At 40.2% G+C, this 22,333-nt stretch overlaps 1 protein-coding gene across 1 annotated transcript in view; it reads right to left on the bottom strand.

Annotated features, from left to right (window-relative positions):
* Window positions 1–786: 786 nt before the first annotated feature.
* LOC132394766 (contactin-associated protein-like 5) overlaps window positions 787–22,333 on the bottom strand; it is a 1,222,641-nt gene continuing 1,201,094 nt past the window's right edge. The window contains exons 23-24 of the mRNA XM_059971174.1: window positions 7,418–7,489; window positions 787–2,171 (exon numbers count right to left, since the gene is read on the bottom strand). Of these exons, the coding sequence (XP_059827157.1) occupies window positions 1,975–2,171; window positions 7,418–7,489 (269 nt within the window). The 3' untranslated portion in view covers window positions 787–1,974. The remainder of the gene's footprint in view (window positions 2,172–7,417; window positions 7,490–22,333) is intronic.

Consider the following 22,333-nt stretch of genomic DNA (forward strand, 5'->3'; position numbering starts at 1 on the left):
GGCATGTATGCCTATGTTCGCAAAACCATATTTGTAAGACTCATTATTGGAGTTGATTGTAAGATCTCCCATAATTGCAGTGTGTACAATAACCTTTCAAACATATTCCCATACTTATAGAGATCATAGCTTCTCCATATCTTAATGCCTTAATATCCTTATTGGACAAAAATCTATCAATTCCCCCTCTGAAACAGTCAAATGATCTTGAGCCAAAACAATGTTATGAAGTGGAATACTTACAGAGATACTTCAAACACTGTTCCACATTCTACAACTTCTTGATAGCTCACCTTCACAATAGCGTGGTAGTTAAAGTCCACCAGAAATAAGGTGCACCTTACTGGATTTACTAAAATTTTAAATGTGTTCATCAGATCAAAGTGTAATCTTCTATTCTCAAAAGAACACAAACCTACACTCCTCTTCATAACTCAGTTCTTTAGTTCCTTCAAGATTTGGCCATAAATCAGCATCATAGTGGAGAACGGAACTGCTTTTTAATAAATGGGTGTATGCACAGTGGACACTGTATTAGGTACCTTCTGTACTTAAAAAAGAGGCCACTGAGGGTATGTTCATGATCTTCTGCTGCTGTAGCCCATCCACTTCAATGTTCAATGTGTTGTGCTTTCAGAGACGCTCTTCTATGCACCATTGTTTTTTTTTTTTTTTTTTTTTTTTTTTTTTTTTTTTTTGTGCCCATTTGAGTTACTGTCGCTTTCCTGTCAGCTTAAGCCAGTCTTGGCACTCACCTCTGACCTTTCTCATTAACAAGATACTTTAAGTTACAGAATTGTCACTCACTGGATGTTTTTTTTAATGTTTTGCATCATTCTCTGTAAATGCTAGGGAATGTGTGTGTGTGTGTGTGTGAATCCCAGTCTCTGGGATACTTAAACTACCATGTCTGGCACTAATGATCATTCCACAGCCAAGGTTACTTAACTCCCATATCATCCCAATTCTGATATTTGGTCTGAACAACAACTGAACCTCTTGACCCTGTCTGCATGCTTTTATACATTGAATTGCTGCACACGATTGGCTGATTAGAAATTTGTATTAATGATCAGGTCTCCAGGTGTACCTAATAATCTGGCCACTGAGTGTGTATTTTCAAACGCTCTTATGATTGTTAACCTTCTCCAGCCCTGTAAAGCTTTGAAATTTCTTTGCACTTCCAATTCTGTCCTCCTGCACGTCTGATATTATTGTCTCTACCAATGGGAGCCATACCTTCAGCTTATGCCTCTAGACTCTGGAATTTACTCCCATAATCTCTCTCTCTCTCTCTTTGGAGAGACCTTAAAATCACCTCATTTTTCTTGACAAGTGGCAGAGTATCAACTCCTGTTTGATAACATTCCTGTGAAGGGCTTTAGTCTTCCGTGTCTAAAATGCTATGTTATTATTTGCTAGTGTGGCTTTGAGGCAGAAATGTTTCAGGGAATATTACCTCAGTATCAACTCCTGCTTGATAACACTCCTGTGAAGGGCTTTAATTTTCCGTATCTAAACTGCTATGTTATTATATGTTAGCGTGACATCAGGGCAGAAATGTTTCAGGGAATATTACCTCAGATGGAGATGAATGTGATCAACGTTATGGGAAAAATCACTGAGAGGGAAACAAAAAAAGGAACAAAATGGAAAAAAGCAATCATTAGTTGCTTACTTTTCATGCAGTGTGTTAGTATAATGGTAATTATTTTTTCTCTGCTGCTCTCATAAAGACATAGTATATCTCTTCCTTTTACTGCCCGGAGCTGACCTGAAGATAGCAGGAAATAATAGGATAGACCTCTGTCCGGTCAAGGAGAACAAAAGTGTAAACCATTTGTCATGTCCTGCATAATCTGACTGTAGTGTTTGGCCATTTAGTTCACAGAGTTTGGAGCTAACTGATAGCACAGACAGCATATCCCAGCTGTTATAAATCTGCTGTTATAATGAGCAGGGCATGTGCTGTCGTCAGATGAAATACTCTTTCTTGTCTTCACTTAGGGAATCCTGGTAATTGGGATGGTTCTTCAGTGTGGCATCCATGGGGTCAGTATTTTCTGCCTTTTTTGTTTCATTAGTGTGGTACGTGCCTTTGTGCTTGTACAACAAATGCCCCATGACAGCCACAATGCAGAGGATGACAAAGATCACCACCGCTATCACACCTGTGAATTTTGCAGAGGAAAAAATCATTAGTAAAGATATACACAATAGAGTAAACCACCTGAGCATTTTTAGAGCAGCTTGCAACAATACTGAGAATTTATGCTTTTCTCAATCCTGGAATTCCCCACCGAACTGCACTGCGGGAGTACGATCACCGTAAAATAGTAATGGTACAAAAAGATAATCAGGGGGTTTATTCAGGACTTTATTCAGAACTTTATTCAGGACTTTATTGCATAGAGCATAGGAGAATGAGGTGAAATTTGATAGAGGTATATCAAAATATGAGTTGTATAGATAGGGTAAATGCAAGCAGTCCTTTTCCATGGAGGTTGGATGAGGCTAGAACTAGAGGTCATGGGTTAGGAATGAAAGGTGAAAGAATTAGGTTTCATAATACTGGCATGTGACCTGAAATTTGTTGGAACTTCTTCACTCAGAGGGTAGTGAGAGTGTAGAATGAGCTGCCAGTGGCAGTGGTGGATGTGGGTTTGATTTCAACAGTGGTTTAAATAAGTACCTGGACGGGAAGGGTTTGGAGGATTGTAGTCCCGGTGCAGGTTAATGGGACTAGGTAGACAAAAGTATGGCACAGAATAGATGGGTTGAAAGGCTTGTTTCTGCGCTGTAATGTTCTATGGTTCTAAATAGATATGGTGGGTCTGTCATCATGTAGGATCTCAACCCAAAACATCAATCATTCCCAGTCCTCCACAAAAGCTCAACATTTAAAGTTCAAAGTAAATTTATTATCAAAGTACATATATGTCACCATATGCAACCCTGAGATTCATTTTCTTGCAGGCATTCACAGAAGAATAAAGAAACACAATCGAATCAATGAAAAAATACACAAGTACAAAGACTGACAAAGATGACAAATTTTGCAAATACAGAAAGAAAAACAAAATAAATACGTAAACAATATTGAGAAAATGAGTTATAGTTTCCTTGAAGTTGAATCTATAGCGTGTGGAATCAGTTCAGTATTGAGGTGAGTAAAGTTATCTCCACTGGTTCAGGAGCCTGACGATTGAAGAGTAATAACATAGAATATAGAATAGTACAGCACAGTACAGGCCTTTCAGCCCACAATGATGTGCTAACCCTTAAACCCCACCTCCCATATAACCCTCCCACCTTAAATTCCTCCATGTACCTGTCTAGTAGTCTCTTAAACTTCACTAGAGTATCTGCCTCCACCACTGACTCAGGCAGTGCATTCAATGCACCATTCTCTGAGTGAAAAACCTTCCTCTAATATTGCCCTTGAACTTCCCTCCCCTTATCTTAAAACTATGTCCTTTTGTACAGAACAGTGGTGCCCTGGGGAAGATGCACTGGCTGCCTGCTTTATCTATCCCTCTTAATATCTTGTACATCTCTATCATGTCTCCTCTCATCCTCCTTCTCTCCAAAGAGTAAAGCCCTAGCTCCCTTAATCTCTGATCATAATGCATACTCTCTGAACCAGGCAGCATCCTGGTAAATCTCCTCTGTACCCTTTCCAATGCTTCCACATCCTTCCTATAGTAAGGCAACCAGAACTGGACACAGTACTCCAAGTGTGGCCTAACCAGAGTTTTATAGAGCTGCATCATTACCTCGTAACTCTCAAAATCTATCCCTCGACTTATGAGAGCTAACACCCCATAAGTTTTCTTAACTACCCTATCTACCTGTGAGGCAACTTTCAGGGATCTATGGACATGTACCCCCAAACACCACCAATCTTAGTGACATCTGCAAACTTGCCAACCCACCCTTCTACCCCCACTTCCAGGTCGTTAATAAAAATCACGAAAAGTAGAGGTCCCAGAACCAATCCTTGTGGGACACCTCTAGTCACAACCCTCCAATTCGAATGTACTCCCTCCACCACGACCCTCTGCCTTCTGCAGGCAAGCCAATTCTGAATCCACCTGGCCAAACTTCCCTGGATCCCATGCTTTCTGACTTTCTGAATAAGCCTACAGTGTGGAACCTTGCCAAATGCCTTACTAAAATCCATGTAGATCACATCCACTTCACTACCCTCATCTATATGCCTGGTCACCTCCTCAAAGAACTCTTACAGGGTCTGCCCTTCACAAAGCCATGCTGACTGTCCCTGATCAGACCATGATACTCTAAATGCCCATAGGTCCTATCTCTAAGAATCTTTTCCAACAGCTTTCCCACTACTGGTCTATAATTACCCGAACTATCCCTACTACATTTTTTGAACAAGGGGACAACATTCGCCTCCCTCTAGTCTTCCGGTACCATTCCCATGGACTACGAGGACATAAAGATCCTAGCCAGAGGTTCAGCAATCTCTTCCCTAACTTCGTGGTGCAGCCTGAGGAATATTCCATCAGGCCCCAAGGACTTACCCATCCTCATGTATTTTAACAACTCCAACACCTCCTCTCCCTTAATATCAACATGCTCCAGAACATCAACCTCACCCATATTGTACTCACCATCATCAAGTTCCCTCTCATTAGTGAATACCAAAGAGAAATATTCATTGAGGACCTCACTCACTTCCACAGCCTCCAGGCACATCTTCCCACCTTTATCTCTAATTGGTTCTACCTTCACTCCTGTCATCCTTTTGTTCACATAATTGAAGAATGCCTTGGGGTTTTCCTTTACCCTACTCACCAAGGCCTTCTCGTGCCCCCTTCTTGCTCTCCTCAGCCCCTACCTAAGCTCCTTTCTTGCTACCCTATATTCCTCAATAGACCCATCTGATCCTTGCTTCCTAAACCTCGTGTGCTGCCTTCTTCCACCTGACTAGATTTTCCACCTCACTTGTCACCCATGGTTCCTTCACCCTACCATTCTTTATCTTCCTCACTGGGACAAATTTATCCCTAACATCCTGCAAGATATCCCTAAACATCATTACATGCCCATAGTACATTTCCCTGCAAAAACATCATCCCAATTCACAACTGCAAGTTATGAGCCTTATAGCCTCATAATTTCCCCTTACCCAATTGAAAATTTTCCTGTCCTCTCTGATTTTATCTTTTTCCATGATAATGCTAAAGGCTGGGGAGCGGTGGTCACTGTCCCCCAGATGCTCACCCACTGACAGATCTGTGACCTGACCCAGTTCGTTACCTAATACTAGATCTAGTATGGCATACTGTGACAGGAATCCATCCTGGACACACTTAACCAACTCTGCCCTGTTTAAACCATTGGAACTAATCTGGTGCCAATCAATATCAGGGAAGTTAAAGTCACCCATGATAACAACCCTGTTATTTTTGCACCTTTCCAAAATCTGCCTCCCAATCTGCTCCTCGGTATCACTGCTGCTACCAGGGGGCCTATAGAATACTCCCAATAGAGTAACTGCTCCCTTCCTGTTCCTGACTTTCACCCATACTGACTCAAAAGAGGATCCTGCTACATTACCCACCCTTTCTGCAGCTGTAATAGTATCCCTGACCAGTAATGCCACCCCTCCTCCCTTCCCCCCCCCCACTCTATCCCTTTTAAAGCACTGAAACCCAGGAATATTGAGAATTAATTCCTGTCCTGGTGCCAGCCAAGTCTCTGCAATGGCCACTACATCATAATTCCATGTACATATCCAAGCTCTCAGTTCATCACCTTTATTCCTGACGCTTCTTACACTGCCACCTCCTCCAATTCTTAGTATCACTATCACGTAGTTTTGGCAGCAATCCTGAGAACGCCACCCTTGAAGTACTGTTCTTCAGCCTTCTGCCTAGTTCCCAAAACTCACACTTCAGGGCCTCATCCCTCTTCCTGCCTATGTTGTCGGTACCAACATGTATCACGACTTCTGGTTGCTTTCCCTCTTGTACCAGGATGTTGTGCACCCGGTCAGAGACATCCCCTACCCTGGCACCCAGGAGGCAACAAACTATGCCGGTGTCCTTCTCACATCCACAAAATCTTCTGTCTGCTCCCCTGACTATAGAGTTCCCAATGATGACAGCTCTCCTCTTCTCCATCCCACCTTTCTGCACCACACAGTCAAACTCATTGCCAGAGGCCCTGCCGCCGTGGCTCATCTCTGGTCGGTCATCCCCGCCAACAGTATCCAGAATGGTATACTTATTATTCAGGGGAATGGCTACAGGGGTGCTCTGCACTACCTGTCTACTCTCCTTCACTTTCCCCCCTCTGATTGTCACCAAACGACCTGCTTCCAGCAGCCTAGGTGTGACTACCTCCCTGCAGCTCTCAGCTATGACTGGCTCATTCTCCCTTATGAGTCGAAGGTCATCCAGCTGCTGCTCCAGATTCCTCACTCGGTATTCCAGATCGCCCAGCCGCAAGCACTTCTGGCAGATGTGACTCTGCGGGAGATGGAGGTTTCCCCAGGACTGCCACATCTCACATGAGAGGCACATCATCATCTCAGGAGGTATTGTAAAGCCTAACTGGAAGCAAGTTTGTCCTCCACCTCTTCTCGTTGAAGCCACTCAAATCAAATAACTGTTCCTGAACTTTGTAGTGTGGAACCTAAGGCTCCTGGTACCTCCTTCCTGATGGCTGCTGTCAGACAAAAGCATAGCCTGCATGAACTGGGCCGTATCCACCACTTTTCCTAGTGCTGCTCAACTCACTGAGTTCTCAGCAGTTTGTTTTGTCTCCAGATTGCAGCATCTGCAATTCCTTGTGTGCCTCTTCAAATTGAGTTCTTTGCACTTAGTAAAAATCTGCAAGCATGCTGGACTGTGTAAAGATATCAGATTTTCTTTTCAGAGCCATTAATACCTATGCTGGTTTAAGTCCCAGAATTTAATTGATTCCTGAATTTTAAAGTCTCAGATTGTATGGCGAGATACTGTGAATCATCAAGACAGGTCATTGAATTTCTGGATCAATAACGTAGCCAGTATGCGTTATAGCCAGAAAGGCAAGATGTCAGGTTTCAAAGTCAATGCAGTCAGTGGTTAGCATAATGCTTTACAGTGTCATTGACTGGGGTTCAATTCCCACTGCTGTCTGGATGGAGTTTGTATGTTCTCCCTGTGACCATCTGGGTGCTCCAGTTTCCTTCCACATACCAAAGCTGTGTGGGTTAGGTTTAGAAAGTTGTGTGCATGTTTTGTTTGTGCCAGAAGCTTGACAGTGCTTGCGAGTTTCCTGCAACCCAATCCTCAGACTATGTTGGTCATTAGCGCAGAGCTCACACTTCACTGTTTATTTTGATGTTTTGAAGCACATGAGGTAACTAGAGCAAATCTTGACAAGTCATATTTCACCTTACCTCCAATGACTGCAGAGTCGCTCCTAAATGCATTGGTTAGCAGCTTGCCCTCCTCAATTGTCCCAGCGTGCTCTGCAAAAGAAAGAGCAGAGGTAGACTCATTCTGCCAACCAGTTAGCTGATCCAGTGCCTCACCCATATTTCCATCCAGTTTCCATATTTCATCGTATCCAAGAAGCAATCAAACTCAGCCTTGAATCTGCTTCATGGTGAGGAACTGTGTGTCCAACATTTTGTGGCAAGAATTAGAATATCCTATCTGATGGGGCAGTGAAAGCAGATATTATCAAAACAAATGAAAGGCATTTAGAGGAGCTACTGAAAAACCATGACACAGAGGCTAAGAGTGCATAGTTGAAAATGAATTTAGCATACACTCTGTGACCACTTCACTAGGTACATGTGTACCAGCATGCTAAGACCATAAGACGTAGGAGTAGAATAAGACTGTTTGACTCATCACGTCTGCTCCACCATTGCTGATTCCTTTTTCCCCTCCTCAGCCCTACTCCCCGTCATTCTCCCTGTACCCTTTGATGCCATGTCAAATCAAGAACCTATCAAGCTCGGCCTTAAATACACCAAAACACCTGGCCTCCACAAATTCACCACTCTTTGGTTAAAGAAAGTTTTTCACATCTCTCTTTTAAATAGATACCCTGCTATCCTGAGACTGTGCTCTCTTGTCCTAGACTCCATGACCATGGGAAACATCCTTTTCACATCTACTCTGTCTAGTCCTTTCAACATTTGAAAGGTTTCAATGAGGTCCCCCTCATTCTTCTAAATTCCAGTGAGTACGGACCCAGAGCTATCAAACATTCCTAGTATGATAACCCTTTAATTTCTAGAATCATCCTTGTGAACCTCCTCTGAACCCTCTCCAATGCTAGCAGATCTTTTCTTAGATCAGGAGCCCAAAACTGTTCACAATTTTCAAGGTAAGGCCTCACCAGTGCCTTATAAAGCCTCAGCATCACATTCCTGCTCTTCTATTTTGGACCTCTTGAAATGAATGCTAACTTTGCATTTGCCTTCCTCACCACTGACTCTACCTGTAAGTTAACCTTTCGGGTGTTCTGCACAAGGACTCCAAGACCCTTTGCATCTCAGATTTTTGGATTTCTCCCCATTTAGAAAATAGTCTGTGCATTTATTTCTTCTATCAAAGTGCATGACCATGCATTTTCCAACATTGCATTTAATATGCCACTTTGTTTTCCATTCTCCTTATCTGTCTAAGTCCTTCTGCAGTCTACCTGTTTCCTCAACACTACCTGCCCCTCTACCAAACTCATATCATCTGCAAACTTGGCAACAAAGCCATCTATTCCATCATCTAAATCATTGATATACAGCTTAAAAAGAAGCAGTCCTAACACCACCTCCTGCGGAACACCACTCGTCACTGGCAGCCAACCAGACAAGGATCCTTTTATTTCCACTCGCTGCCTCCTAACAATCAGCCAATGTTCTAACCATGCCAATAACTTCCCTGTAATACCATGGGATCTTAATTTGGTAAGCAGCCTCATGTGTGGCACCTTATCAACTGCCTTCTGAAAGTCCAAATATACAACATCCACTGTATCCCCTTTAATTATCCTACTTGTAATCTGCTCAAAGAATTCCAACTGGTTCAACAAGCAAGATTTTCCCTTTAGGAAATCATGCTGACTTTGTCATATCTTGTCCTGTGTCACCAAGTACTCCTTAACCTCATCCTTAACAATTGATTACAACATCTTCCCAACCACTGAGGTCAGACTAATTGGTCTATAAATTCCTTTCTGCTGCCTTTCTCCTTTCTTAAAGAGTGGAGTGACATTTGCAAATTTCCAGTCTTCTGGCACCTTGCCAAAGTCCAATGATTTTTGAAAGATCATTACTAATGCCTCCACAATCTCTAATACTACTCCTTTCAAAAGCCTAGGGTGCAATTCATCTGGTCTGGGTGTATCCTTGGGTCTTTCAGCTTTGTGAGCACCTTCTCCCTTGTAATAGTAATTGCACTCACTTCTTTTCCCTCACACCCTTCAACATTTGGAACATTGTTAGTGTCTTCCACAGTGAAGACTGATGCAAGATACTCATTTAGTTCATCTGCCATCTCCTTGTCCTTGTTATTATTTCTCTGGCCTAGTGGTCCTATATCCTCTCTCATCTCTCTTTTATTTTTTTACGTACTTGAAAATGCTTTTACTTTGATATTGTTTGCTAGCTTGCTTTCACATTTCATCTTTCCCTCCTACTGCTTATTTTAATTGCTCTTTGTAAGTTTTTAAAAGCTTCTCAGTCATCTATATCACCACTAATGCAAATATCTAATCTGCAAATCAGTGCATAAAAGCATGCAGACATGGTCAAGAGGCTGAGCTGTTCAGATCAGGCATCAAAGTAGGGAAGAAATGTGAACTAAATAACTGACTGTGGAATGATTGTTGGTCCAGGATGAGATGGTTTGAAACTGCTGAATCCTGGGATTTTCACACACACACACAGTCTCTCGCATTTACACAGAATGGTGCAAAAAATGTGTGTGAGGCCGGTTTTCTGTGATTGTTGTTTGATGTGGGAAGTCCTGGAGTCGCCCAGCCTCCTGGACAGCCACATCTGCACCAGGTGTGTCAAGCTGCAGCTCCTTAGGGACTGTGTTGGAGATCTGGAGATTCAGTTCGATGACCTTTATCTGGTCAGGGAAAGCAAGGAGGAGACAGAGGGAGGAGCTATAGGCAGGTAGTCACTCAGGGGCTTCATGAGACAGTAAGTGGGTAACAGTCAGAAGAGGGAAGGGCAAGAGGCAGATGCTAGAGAGTGTCCCTGTGGTTGTCCTCCTTATCAATAAGTACTCCTGTGTGAGTACTGGTGGGGGAGATGGTCTACCTGGGGGAAAAACAGTGACCGTGCCTCTGGCACAGAGTCTGGCCCTGTGGCTTAGAAGGGTAGGGAAAGGAAGAGGATGGCAGCAGTGATAGGGGACTCTGTAGTTAGGGGATCAGACAGGCAATTCTGTGGACGCAAGACACACATAAGGTAGTTTGCCTACTAGGGGCCAGGGTGTGGGATGTTTCTGATCACGTCCACAATATCCTGAAGTGGGAAGAACAGCCAGAGGTCATGGTACATATTGGTACCAACGACATAGGTAGGAAAAGGGAGGAGGTCCTGAAAACAGAAAAAAAGTCATACCTAGAGGCATTGGTTTGGTAATTCACAGTATTGTAAAAAAAACTTGAGAAGGGGGATGTAATGTATTATGTGAGTATTCGTAGGTCAGAGTGCATATGATGTCAGAACACGGGATTTTTGTAAAATGGAAGTCTGGTGAATAAATATGTGTGTTTAATACTGTGGTGTCACATTAACACTACAGACATAATGTATTGTCCATTGATAAGGTAACAAAAAGTTTGATGAGATTGAAGTGATCCTATTTTGAGCAGGGTGAAAAGGCTGGTAAACTCTTGGCCTGGCGTATCAAACAGATACAAAGAGAAAGGACAATAAACTCCCTACAATCAGATGAGGGGGTGACAACTGCTGACCCAAAATAAATAAATAATACCTTTTTGAGATTTTACCAACATTTGTATACATCAGAATATTCAGATTCAACTCCACAAATACAAAAGAAATTTCTGGATTTGCTAGAATTTACACCCCTGGATGAAACGTCCTTGATTTCGCTGGAGTATAACTTAGAAGATAAAGAATTGTCTGAAGCTATAACTAATATGAAGGGAAGGAAAAGTCCTGGGCCTGATGGCATTCCGATTGAAATATATAAAATCTTTAAAACTAAACTAACACCACCTCTGTTTGATATGTATCAGGAGTCATTTGATGCTGGATCCCTTCCCCCCTCTCTTAATATGGTAGTAATTACACTACCACTAAAGCCTGGAAAATCACCGTCCCTATGTGGATCTTACAGACCAATTTCACTTCTGAATAATGATCTCAAAATTCTTTGTAAGGTATTAGCTAGGAGGCTGGAGCCACTCTTGCCAAAGATGGCCCTCCCTGACCAAAATGGTTTTGTTAAGGGAAGACAGGGCTTCCACAACTTCCAAAGAGTGCTTAATATACTCTACGAAAAGTCTGGAGGCTCTGATAGCGCCATTCTGTCACTGGATGCTAAGAAAGCTTTTGACAGAGTGGAATGGCAATATTTGTTGAAAGTTTTAGAAAGATTCGGTATGGGGGGAAATTTTTACGATGGATACAGCTTCTTTTTTCTAACCCACAGGCTGAAATTTTAACTAATGGGCTTTTCTCGGCACCTTCCAAGCTCCAAAGGGGAACAAGACAGGGCTGTCCCCTATCTCCCCTCCTGCTTATCCTGGCCATTGAGCCGCTTGCTATGGCTATTCGAAAAGAGGCTACCATAGCAGGAATAACTATAGGAGATATAGAACATCGCATAGCCCTGTACACAGATGACATAATTTTGTTTTGTTCTAACTTGAAACAAACGTTACCTGCCTTAACTGACCTGATAAATACTTTTGGTACTTTTGCAGGCTATAAACTAAACAACAATGAATCTGTAATATTATTCATGGATAAAGATGAGAAACTCAGTCCCTCATTTCAAACTCCATTCATGGTGTCAGTACAGGGTTTTACTTATTTGGGTGTTAAAATCATTTCCACTATTGATGAAATTATCCCAACTAATTATAATCCTCTCACAGACTCAGTTGTTCAACTTATAAACAGATGGTTGAAATTGCCTACATCTCTGATTGGACGCATAAACATTCTAAAAATGTCAATTTTACCGAAGTTCCTGTACCTTTTTCAATCTATCCCACTTTCTCCTCCATCATCTTTCTTTTATTTATTAAAGAAAGTTTTTTCTAACTTTATCTGGAATAATAGACGCCCAAGACTCAGGCTTTCCCTATTACATTTGCCGTATGATAGAGGCGGCCTACAGCTACCAAATCTTACATGGTATCTTTGGGCAGCCCAACTTAGAGCAGGAATGTTCTACTTTGTTAAGGATCACTCCCTTACTTGGGTCTCAATATCCCTCTAGATCTTTATTTGTATTCAGCAGATAAGAAAAAACTGATTAAACAAACTAAAAATCCTTTTTTAAAAAATACAATGATGATTTGGCATGATGCTGTTGCATGTTTGGGAGAGAGATCACAGTTATCCCAGTTTACCCCCATCTTTGGTAATGATGGCTTTAGACCCAGCAGAGCAGACCCTGGTTTTAAAACTTGGGCGACCCGAGGCATAGTAAAGGTGTCTGATCTTTATAAGGGCGATACATTTATGTCATTTGAAGAACTCAAGGCCACATATGGAATTCCAACAAAACACTTTTTTAAGTACCTTCAGTTGTGAAGTTTTTTAATGTCCAAGCAAGACAGCAGTTTGAAACTCCCTCCTTTACCTACCCTAGAAGACATCACTCTGAACTTATCTGAAGCTAGGCGACATGTTTCTGTACTATACAATTTATTTGCAAGCAAATGCAAAGAGTCATCAAACAACTTACTTCAAGCATGGAGAATTGATTTGAATGAGAATCTATCTCAAAAAGAATGGTCAGAAGCTTGTTCCTTAGCTCAAACCCAAACAGTGAACACGCACTCCAAATTATTACAATATAAATGGATAACCAGACAGTACATTATTCCAGTCAGATTGCATCATTTTAACCCCAACATTCCAGACACTTGCATTAAATGTAACTGTAACGTTCTCCTTCGCGTGTAACTGATAACGTCGAATTTAACGTCGAGATAAACCACATTCAATGAGAACCAGATCGCAGTAAGATTAACCATTTACTGTTCACTCTTCACATTAACATATGGTGAAAACTGTTGATAAAACAATACAAGATTGATACAGTATTTGTTCCTTCCTTAATATCACATTTCAAGTGTAAATACTTGCAAAGGTGACTATAACTACATTACACTAAGGTGCAGTATACAGGGAGAGTTTACCTGCTCCATTGACTACTTTAAATACACTTCCATGCAAACTATCCGCGACTCTTTAACTAACGAAAGCATAAACATTATCTACCGTCGTTACTTCTAACAAGATCGGCATTAACATCTTAGTTCAATATATCGATTATCTATTAACTTACAGCGTTGCTCTCACTGTGATTTCTCATGCCTGCAAACAACTTCTGCTCAGGTGAGCCTCGTGGTAAGCCCCTACCCTCGCGCTAATTTCAAACCGGTGTTTTCCCACAAGACGCGGCGAAACCGGATGTGACGTCATCGCATGCCGATATATTTTACATGCAATGAATATACTTTAAACACTTCTAATTCTAACTAGAAAATACTATTGAATGAATTACTAAGCGAAAATATTATAAACTAAATAACTGTCGTAAAGACAGCACACTCCCCGCTTGACCTTCGTAAGGTCACAATGAGCAGAGTACAAACTTAGTCTCTTAATCAGTCATTGGGTAGAAGTAGAATAACTTCTGTAACTGGCCTTTGGTAAATTTTCACGTCGCCTTGGTCGGTAGTCTTCAATTCGATCTTCCTGACATGTCCATCCTCGCTAGGGAATGTAGCAGTGATTCTGGCCATTGGCCAGCTGTTGCGGGTGGCTTGCTTGTCCCTGAGCAGGACTAAGTCTTCAACTTGAAGATTCCTTCGGGGTTCTGTCCACTTTTGTCTCTGTTGCAACAAAGGTAGATATTTTTGTCTCCAGCGAGGCCAGAACTGATTTGCCAGAGCCTGGACTTGTCTCCATTGCTTTGTGTACAAATCCTTGTCTGAGAAGTCTCCTGGTGGAGGAGGTGCTCCTGCCTTCTGCGTAAGGAGCGTTGATGGCGAAAGTATAAAGGGGTTTTCTGGGTCAGAAGACACAGGTAGGAATGATTGTGCGTTTATAATGGCTGTGACCTCTGCCATTAGGGTGCACAGTACCTCGTGGGCCAATCGGGTGCGTTGCTGCATCTCAGGTTTCCTTTTCTGGGTTTTCCGTGAGGACGTGAACCGTTTGACTGCCTGCTCTTTGTTATCTGGTGAGCGCTGGCGTGGTTCTCTGAAAGGCAATGGGGCAACCCCATTATTTGCTTCATCTCTGAAGACCTTGGTGTCTTTGGGTTTTAAAGAAATGGTATCTTGAGCTGATTGTGCAAGTTTGTTTCCGTGCTCGGTTTGAACGAAAACTGACTGACCTAGCGTCTCGTCGGTTACTTTACGCTTGGTAATGTCTTGTTGTGCTTCTTCAGGGTACACCTCAGTGAGGCAGATCTTGGAACAAGAACGGCTTGACTGAGTTTGACTGCAAACTTCTGTACAGTTCGAGCTGACAATTGTTGTCCTGGAGTGAACCTCTCCCTCCCCGCCGTCCTGTTGTGGGGTTGAAGGAGCGTTGTCAGTTCTTTCATTCTTGACTTCATCACGGAGCCGTGAGGGTAAATTTCCTTCCTCATATGGATGTGATGCAATCGTGACTCTCTGAGGTTCCTCGTAGCTGGGGAAGTTATCGAATACGTATGGAGAGGGGAGACGAGCCTGCCTGTCTATTTGAGATTGTAAATAGTCGCTTGTGCGTTCCAGTCTGGTCCTTTCTAAAGTAGATCTTGCTTCGGTCAGATCACGCGACCCTTCAGCTTCTTCTATGTACTTTGCTTCCGCCATGGCAGCTTCTCCTTCTCTTTCTAGCTGCAGCACTTGCAACTCTGTCAATATTCTTGCCATTTCCAACTGGGTTTCGGCTTTTCTGGCGGCCTCTTCTCTTTGTCTGGCAGCCTCTTCGGCTTCTCTGGCGGCCCTTTCTTTCTGGATTTCGGCTTCTCTGGCGGCCTCTTCTCTTTGTCTGGCAGCCTCTTCGGCTTCTCTGGCGGCCCTTTCTTTCTGGATTTCGGCTTCTCTGGCGGCCTCTTCTCTTTGTCTGGCAGCCTCTTCGGCTTCTCTGGCGGCCCTTTCTTTCTGGATTTCGGCTTCTCTGGCGGCCTCTTCTCTTTGTCTGGCGGCCCTTTCTTTCTGGATTTCGGCTTCTCTGGCAGCCTCTTCTCTTTGTCTGGCAGCCCTTTCGGCTTCTCTGGCGGCCCTTTCTTTCTGGATTTCGACTTCTCTGGTGGCCTGTTTCATTTTCAAAACTGCTTCTTGTTTGGCGTAATGCAGTCGCACCTTGGCGGCTTCTGCCTTGGCTCTTGCCTGTGTGGACTTACTTGATGTCGGTTTACCGCCCTTGTCGCTGGGCGGCGTCGACTTGATGCTGGATTGAGCTGACATTGCAGCACTTGAAACACCTGATAATGCCGCTTTTTCACTGTAACGTTCTCCTTCGCGTGTAACTGATAACGTCGAATTTAACATCGAGATAAACCACATTCAATGAGAACCAGATCGCAGTAAGATTAACCATTTACTGTTCACTCTTCACATTAACATATGGTGAAAACTGTTGATAAAACAATACAAGATTGATACAGTATTTGTTCCTTCCTTAATATCACATTTCAAGTGTAAATACTTGCAAAGGTGACTATAACTACATTACACTAAGGTGCAGTATACAGGGAGAGTTTACCTGCTCCATTGACTACTTTAAATACACTTCCATGCAAACTATCCGCGACTCTTTAACTAACGAAAGCATAAACATTATCTACCGTCGTTACTTCTAACAGGATCGGCATTAACATCTTAGTTCAATATATCGATTATCTATTAACTTACAGCGTTGCTCTCACTGTGATTTCTCATGCCTGCAAACAACTTCTGCTCAGGTGAGCCTCGTGGTAAGCCCCCACCCTCGTGCTAATTTCAAACCGGTGTTTTCCCACAAGACGCGGCGAAACCGGATGTGACGTCATCGCATGCCGATATATTTTACATGCAATGAATATACTTTAAACACTTCTAATTCTAACTAGAAAATACTATTGAATGAATTACTAAGCGAAAATATTATAAACTAAATAACTGTCGTAAAGACAGCACAGTAACCATCAAAAGGGATCTCTGTTTCATTGTATGTGGGAGTGCCCCCGGATAATTTGTTTCTGGAAGAAGGTGCTGGATTTGATTATTCAGATTATTGGGAAAAAGGTGCCCCTCAATCCTAAATTATGTATTCTGAATATTTATCCGAATGACTTTGTAACCTCCAAAAATGTAAGGTCTCTGCTTAACGTTTGTTTTTTGGAAGCTAAACGCTGCATAGCCTATTCCTGGAAGAAACCATCAACCAGTGGCCTCTCACAATGGTTGAAAGGAATGACTTCTTATCTTGCTCTGGAACAGATAAGCTACTTTACAAAAAACAAACTTGACAAATTTCGAGAAATATGGAACATTTTCTACAAGTTCCTGGAGAATAATGTTCAAGATGATGAAAGTAATGAACTCAATTGACTGCTTTTTTTTTCCACGGTGGGATGGTTGCATCTTTTTTTTGATATATATTTTTTTCTTTTGTTGTCCAATTTCTTTTTCTTCAACTTTGTTATATTTTCAATTTATGAATGATATATATTGTGTTTTTTTTTCCTTTTATTCCATAAAAATAATAAAGAGATGTTTTAAAAGAAAGAAAAGAGCTTACGAAAGCTTCAAAAAACTAGTTAATCATAGAGATCTTTTAGATTATAAGGCTAGCAGGAAGGAGCTTAAGAAAGAAATTAGGAGGGCCAGAAGGGGCCATGAGAAGGCCTTGGTGGACAGGATTAAGGAAAACCCCAAGGCATTCTATAAGTATATGAAGAGTAGGAGGATAAGACATGAGAAAATAGGACCAATCAAGTGTGACAGTGGAAAAGTGTGTATGGAACCAGAGGAGCTAACAGAGGTACTTAATGAAGTATCCACTATGGAAAAGGATCTTGGTGACTGTAGGGATGATTTGCAGCAGACTGAAAAAAATTGAGCGTGTAGATATTAAGGACTTATGAACATTTGGAGAGTCATAATATGATCAGGAATAGTCAGCATGGCTTTGTCAAAGGCAGGTCATGCATTATGACCCTGATTGCATTTTTTGAGGATTTGAATAAACAAATTGATGAACTTAGAGCTGTAGTGTAGTGTATATGGATTTCAGCAGGGCATTTGATAAGGTACCCCATGAAAGGCTTATTGAGAAAGTAAGGAGGCATGGGATCCAAGGGGACATTGCTTTGTGGATCCAGAACTGGCTTGCCCACAGAAAGCAAAAAGTGGTTGTAGATGGGTCATATTCTGCATGGTGATCAGGGGTGTGCCTCAGGGATCTGCTCTGGGACTCCTACTCTTTGTGATTTTTATAAATGACCTGGATGAGGAAGTGGAAGGATGGGTTAGTAAATTTACTGATGACACAAAGGTTGGGGGTGTTGTGAATAGTGTGAAGGGCTTTCAGAGGTTACTGCGGGACATTGATAGGATGCAAAACTGGGCTGGGAAGTGGTAGATGGAGTTCAACCCAGATAAGTGTGAAGTGATCATTTTGGTAGGTCAAATATGATGGCAGAATATAGTATTAATGGTAAGACTCTTGGCAGTGTGGAGGATTAAAGGGATCTTGGGGTCTGAATCCATAAGACACTCAAAGCTGCAGCACAGGTTGACTCTGTGGTTAAGAAGGCATATGGTGCATTGGTCTCCATTAATCGTGGGATTGATTTTAAGAGCTGAGAGGCTATATAGGACCCTAGTCAGACCCCACTTGGACTACTGAGCTCAGTTCTGGTTGCCTCACTACAGGAAGGACGTGGAAACCATAGAAAGGGTGCAGAGGAGATTTACAAGAATGTTGCCTGGATTGGAGAGCATGCCTTATGAGAATAGGTTGAGTGAACTCAGCCTTTTCTCCTTAGAGCTTAGGAGAATGAGAGATGACCTGATAGTGGTGTACAAGATGATGAAAGGCATTGATTGTGTGGATAGTCAGAGGCTTTTCCCCAGGGCTGAAATGGGTAGCACGATAGGGCACAGTTTTAAGGTGCTTGGAAGCAGGTACAGAGGAAATGTCAGGGGTAAGTCTTCTATGCAGAGAGTGGTGAATGGGCTTCTGGCAGCAGTGCTGGAGGTGGATACAATGGTGTCTTTTAAGAGACCCCTGGATAGGTACATGGAGCTTAGAGGGCTATGGGTAATACTAGGTAATTTCTAAGGTAAGGACATGTTTGGCACAGCTTTGTGGGCCGAAAGGCCTTTATTGTCCTGTAGGTTTCTATATGTTTCTATATTTCTTTGTTTCTAACTTTGATTTCTTTGATGTTATCATAGCAGAGATTTGACCTTGCACTATAATGTAAGCGCCACCACAAATAAGGTACAAAAGTGCCTCTATTTTCTTAAAAACTTGCGTATATTCAGCATGGTACTAAAATTTTTGACAAACTGCTATAGATCCACAGTGGAGAGTATCCTGATTAGTTGCACCATGGCCTGGTATGGACCAATTGCCAGGAATGAAAAGTCTGTAGAAAGTAATGTAAAACAGCTCAGTTCAAGCACAACCTGCCCCACCTCTGAGCACACTTACATGCGCATTACCACAAGAAAGCAGTATCATCACCAGGGTTCCATACTTACATGTGCATTGCCACAAGAAAGCAGTATCACCACCAGGGTTCCATACTTACATGTGCATTGCCACAAGAAAGCAGTATCACCACCAGGGTTCCATACTTACATGTGCATTGCCACAAGAAAGCAGTATCACCACCAGGGTTCCATACTTACATGTGCATTGCCACAAGAAAGCAGTATCACCACCAGGGTTCCATACTTACATGCGCATTGCCACAAGAAAGCAGTATCACCACCATTCAGAGACAGAAGCCTTATGTCCCACCAGGTTCAGGAACAGTTACTACCTTATGACTGAACCAGTGTGGATAACTTCACTCAACTCAAAACTGAACTGATTCCACAACCTAGAGACTCACTTACAAGGCTTTACAATTCACATCTCAGTATATTTTGTTTTTGAACATTGGTCGTTTGTCAGACTTTAATTATGTATATTCTTTCATAACTTCTACTATATTTCTTTATCTTTCTGTAATTGTCAAAGGTTACATATGATATGTATATGAAATTTGATAATACATTTGACTTTGACCTTTCTTTTTTAAAATATTATTTATTTATTACATTTTAGAAATTACAAAGAATAAATGTGATGATAAAATAGTAAGAAAAATAATATTAACCCTCCCCCTTCCCTTAACCCTCCCCCCCCTTAACCCTTATCTAAAGAAAGAAAAAAAGGAAAGAAGAGAAAGATTGCCTGGATATCGGAGGATCCCCACATGCTCCATGGAGTTCAAAATAATTTTGATATTTATTTTTATTTTCCCCAATTACTATAATTTTATCTTCAAAGGACCTATGTATTTAATCCTATCTTTTGTAAATATGGGAACCAAATTTTCAAAAATATATCATATTCATTTCTTAGATTATATGTAATTGTTTCAAGTGGAATACAACTATGTATTTCATTATTCCAACGATCCACAATTAAATATAAATCAGATTTCCAAGTAACTGCGATAACTTTTTTGGCTACTGCCAATGCAATTTTTATAAATTTTTTCTGATACTTATTCAATTTAAGTTTCGGTATTGTCCCTTCAATGTCTCCTAATAAAAATAATAGTGGACTATGTGGGAGTTGTACTCCAGTAATTTGTTCCAATAAAAGTCTTAAATTTATCCAAAATGGTTGAATTTTAAAACAAGACCAAGTAGAATGTAAAAAAGTACGAATTTCTTGATTACATCGAAAACATTGGTCAGACATATTTGAATTTAATCTATTTATTTTCTGGTGTTATATATAATTGATGTAAAAATTATATTGTATTAATCTAAGTCGAACATTTATTGTATTTCTCATACTATCAGAACATAATTTTGACTAGTTTTTTCCATCAATTTTAACATTCAAATCAGATTCCCATTTTTGTCTTGATTTATGAATTCCTAATTTAATTGTCTGCTTTTGAATCAAATTATACATACAAGATGTAATTTTTTAAATTTTTCCTTTCTGAATTAATATTTCTATTTCACTAGACTTTGGTATCAACATTGTTTGACCCAGCTTTTCTCGTAAATAGGCTTTTAATTGAAAATAACAGAAAAGAGTGTTATTTGATATTTTATATTTATTTTTTTCTAAATATTTTTATTAGTAATAGTAATATGGACAGAATACAAATGATATATTGATAAAGAAATTACCAACATACACATTCCATTACGTATGACAATTTTTTAATTGATCAAACGACATCAATATACCTCCTTCAAAACAATCACCTATATATTTAATCCCCTTTTGGAACCAATTATGTAAAAGTTTATTATCCATTGTAAAAGGAATAAGCCTATTTTGAATTAAAGTTCTTTTTGCTAATAAAGATTTCTTTATCTCATCGTCCATATTTACCTTATTCCATAAATCAATCAAGTGTCTTAATATAGGAGATTCTTTTTTTTCCCGTATCCATTTGGATTCCCATTTATATATAAAATCTTATGGTATATTTTCTCCTATCTTATCTAATTCTATTCTAATCCATGCTGGTTTTTCTTCATCAAAAAAAGACGCAATAAATTTAAGTTGATTTGCTTTATAATAATTCTTAAAATTTGGACGTTGTAACCCTCCTAAATCAAATTTACATGTCAATTTTTCCAATGATATTCTTGACATCTTTCCTTTCCAAAGAAATTTCCTTACATATTTATTCAGTTCTTGAAAAAACTTCTGAGGTAATTGTATTGGTAAAATTTGAAATAAATATTGCAATCTAGGAAATATATTCATTTTTACAGCATTAACTCTACCTATTAATGTTATTGGTAACATCATCCTTTTATCAAGATCCTCTTTTATATTTTTTAATAATGGCAAATAATTTTGTTTATTTAAATTTTTTACATCATTATCAACCCTAATAACTAAATATTTTATCCCATTTATTGACCATCGAAATTGAGTTGCTAATCAACATTGATTATAATTTCCTTTGGTAAGGGGTAAAATTTCACTTTTATCCCAATTTACTTTATAGCCTGATACTTTCCCATATTCTTCCAATCTAAAAGATAATCTTTGCAAAGATTGCAATGGGTTTGTTAAATAAATCAAAACATCATCAGCAAATAAATTAATCTTATATTCTTCTTGATTAACTCTAAAGCCCCCAATATCTGAATCTGTTCTAATTAATTCAGCTAATGGTTCTATTGCCAATACAAATAAAGCAGGTGATAATGGGCAGCCTTGTCTAGTTGACCTCGTTAAGCAAAATCCTGTTGAAATCTGACCATTTGAAACTACTTTAGCTTGAGGATTAGTATTTAAGGTTTTAATCCATTGTATAAAAGATTTTCCTAACTCATATTTTCCCAATACCTTAAATAAAAAATCCCATTCCAATCTATCAAATGCTTTTTCTGCATCCAAAGCAACTGCCACACTCATTTTTCTCTTTTTTTTTTTGCCTAATGAATTATACTAAATAACCAGGTTATATTATCCATTGATAGTCTATTTTTAATAAAATGTTTGATTAATTGATCCATATGTATTAATTTTGGTAAATATTTAGATATTCTATTAGATAAAATTTTTGCTAGTATTTTATAATCTGTATTCAACAAAGAAATAGGCCTATATGATGTTGGTTTTAAAGGATCTCTATCTTTTTTTGGCAATACAGTTATGATCGCTGTTAAAAAAGATTGTGGGAGTGTATGCATTCTTTCCACTTGGTATATTAATTCCATAAAAGGAGGAATTAATAAATCTTTAATTTTTTTATAAAACTCAGGAGGAAAACCATCTTCTCCTGGGGATTTATTACTCTGAAGTGATCCTAAAGCTTCTTCAACCTCTTTTAATGTAAAGGGCATATTTAATCCTTTCTTTTCTTCCAAATTTAATTTTGGAAGGCTTATTTGTGAT

The sequence above is a fragment of the Hypanus sabinus genome, chromosome 5 (genome assembly GCF_030144855.1).
Source record: "Hypanus sabinus isolate sHypSab1 chromosome 5, sHypSab1.hap1, whole genome shotgun sequence".
Taxonomy (NCBI): Eukaryota; Metazoa; Chordata; class Chondrichthyes; order Myliobatiformes; family Dasyatidae; genus Hypanus; species Hypanus sabinus.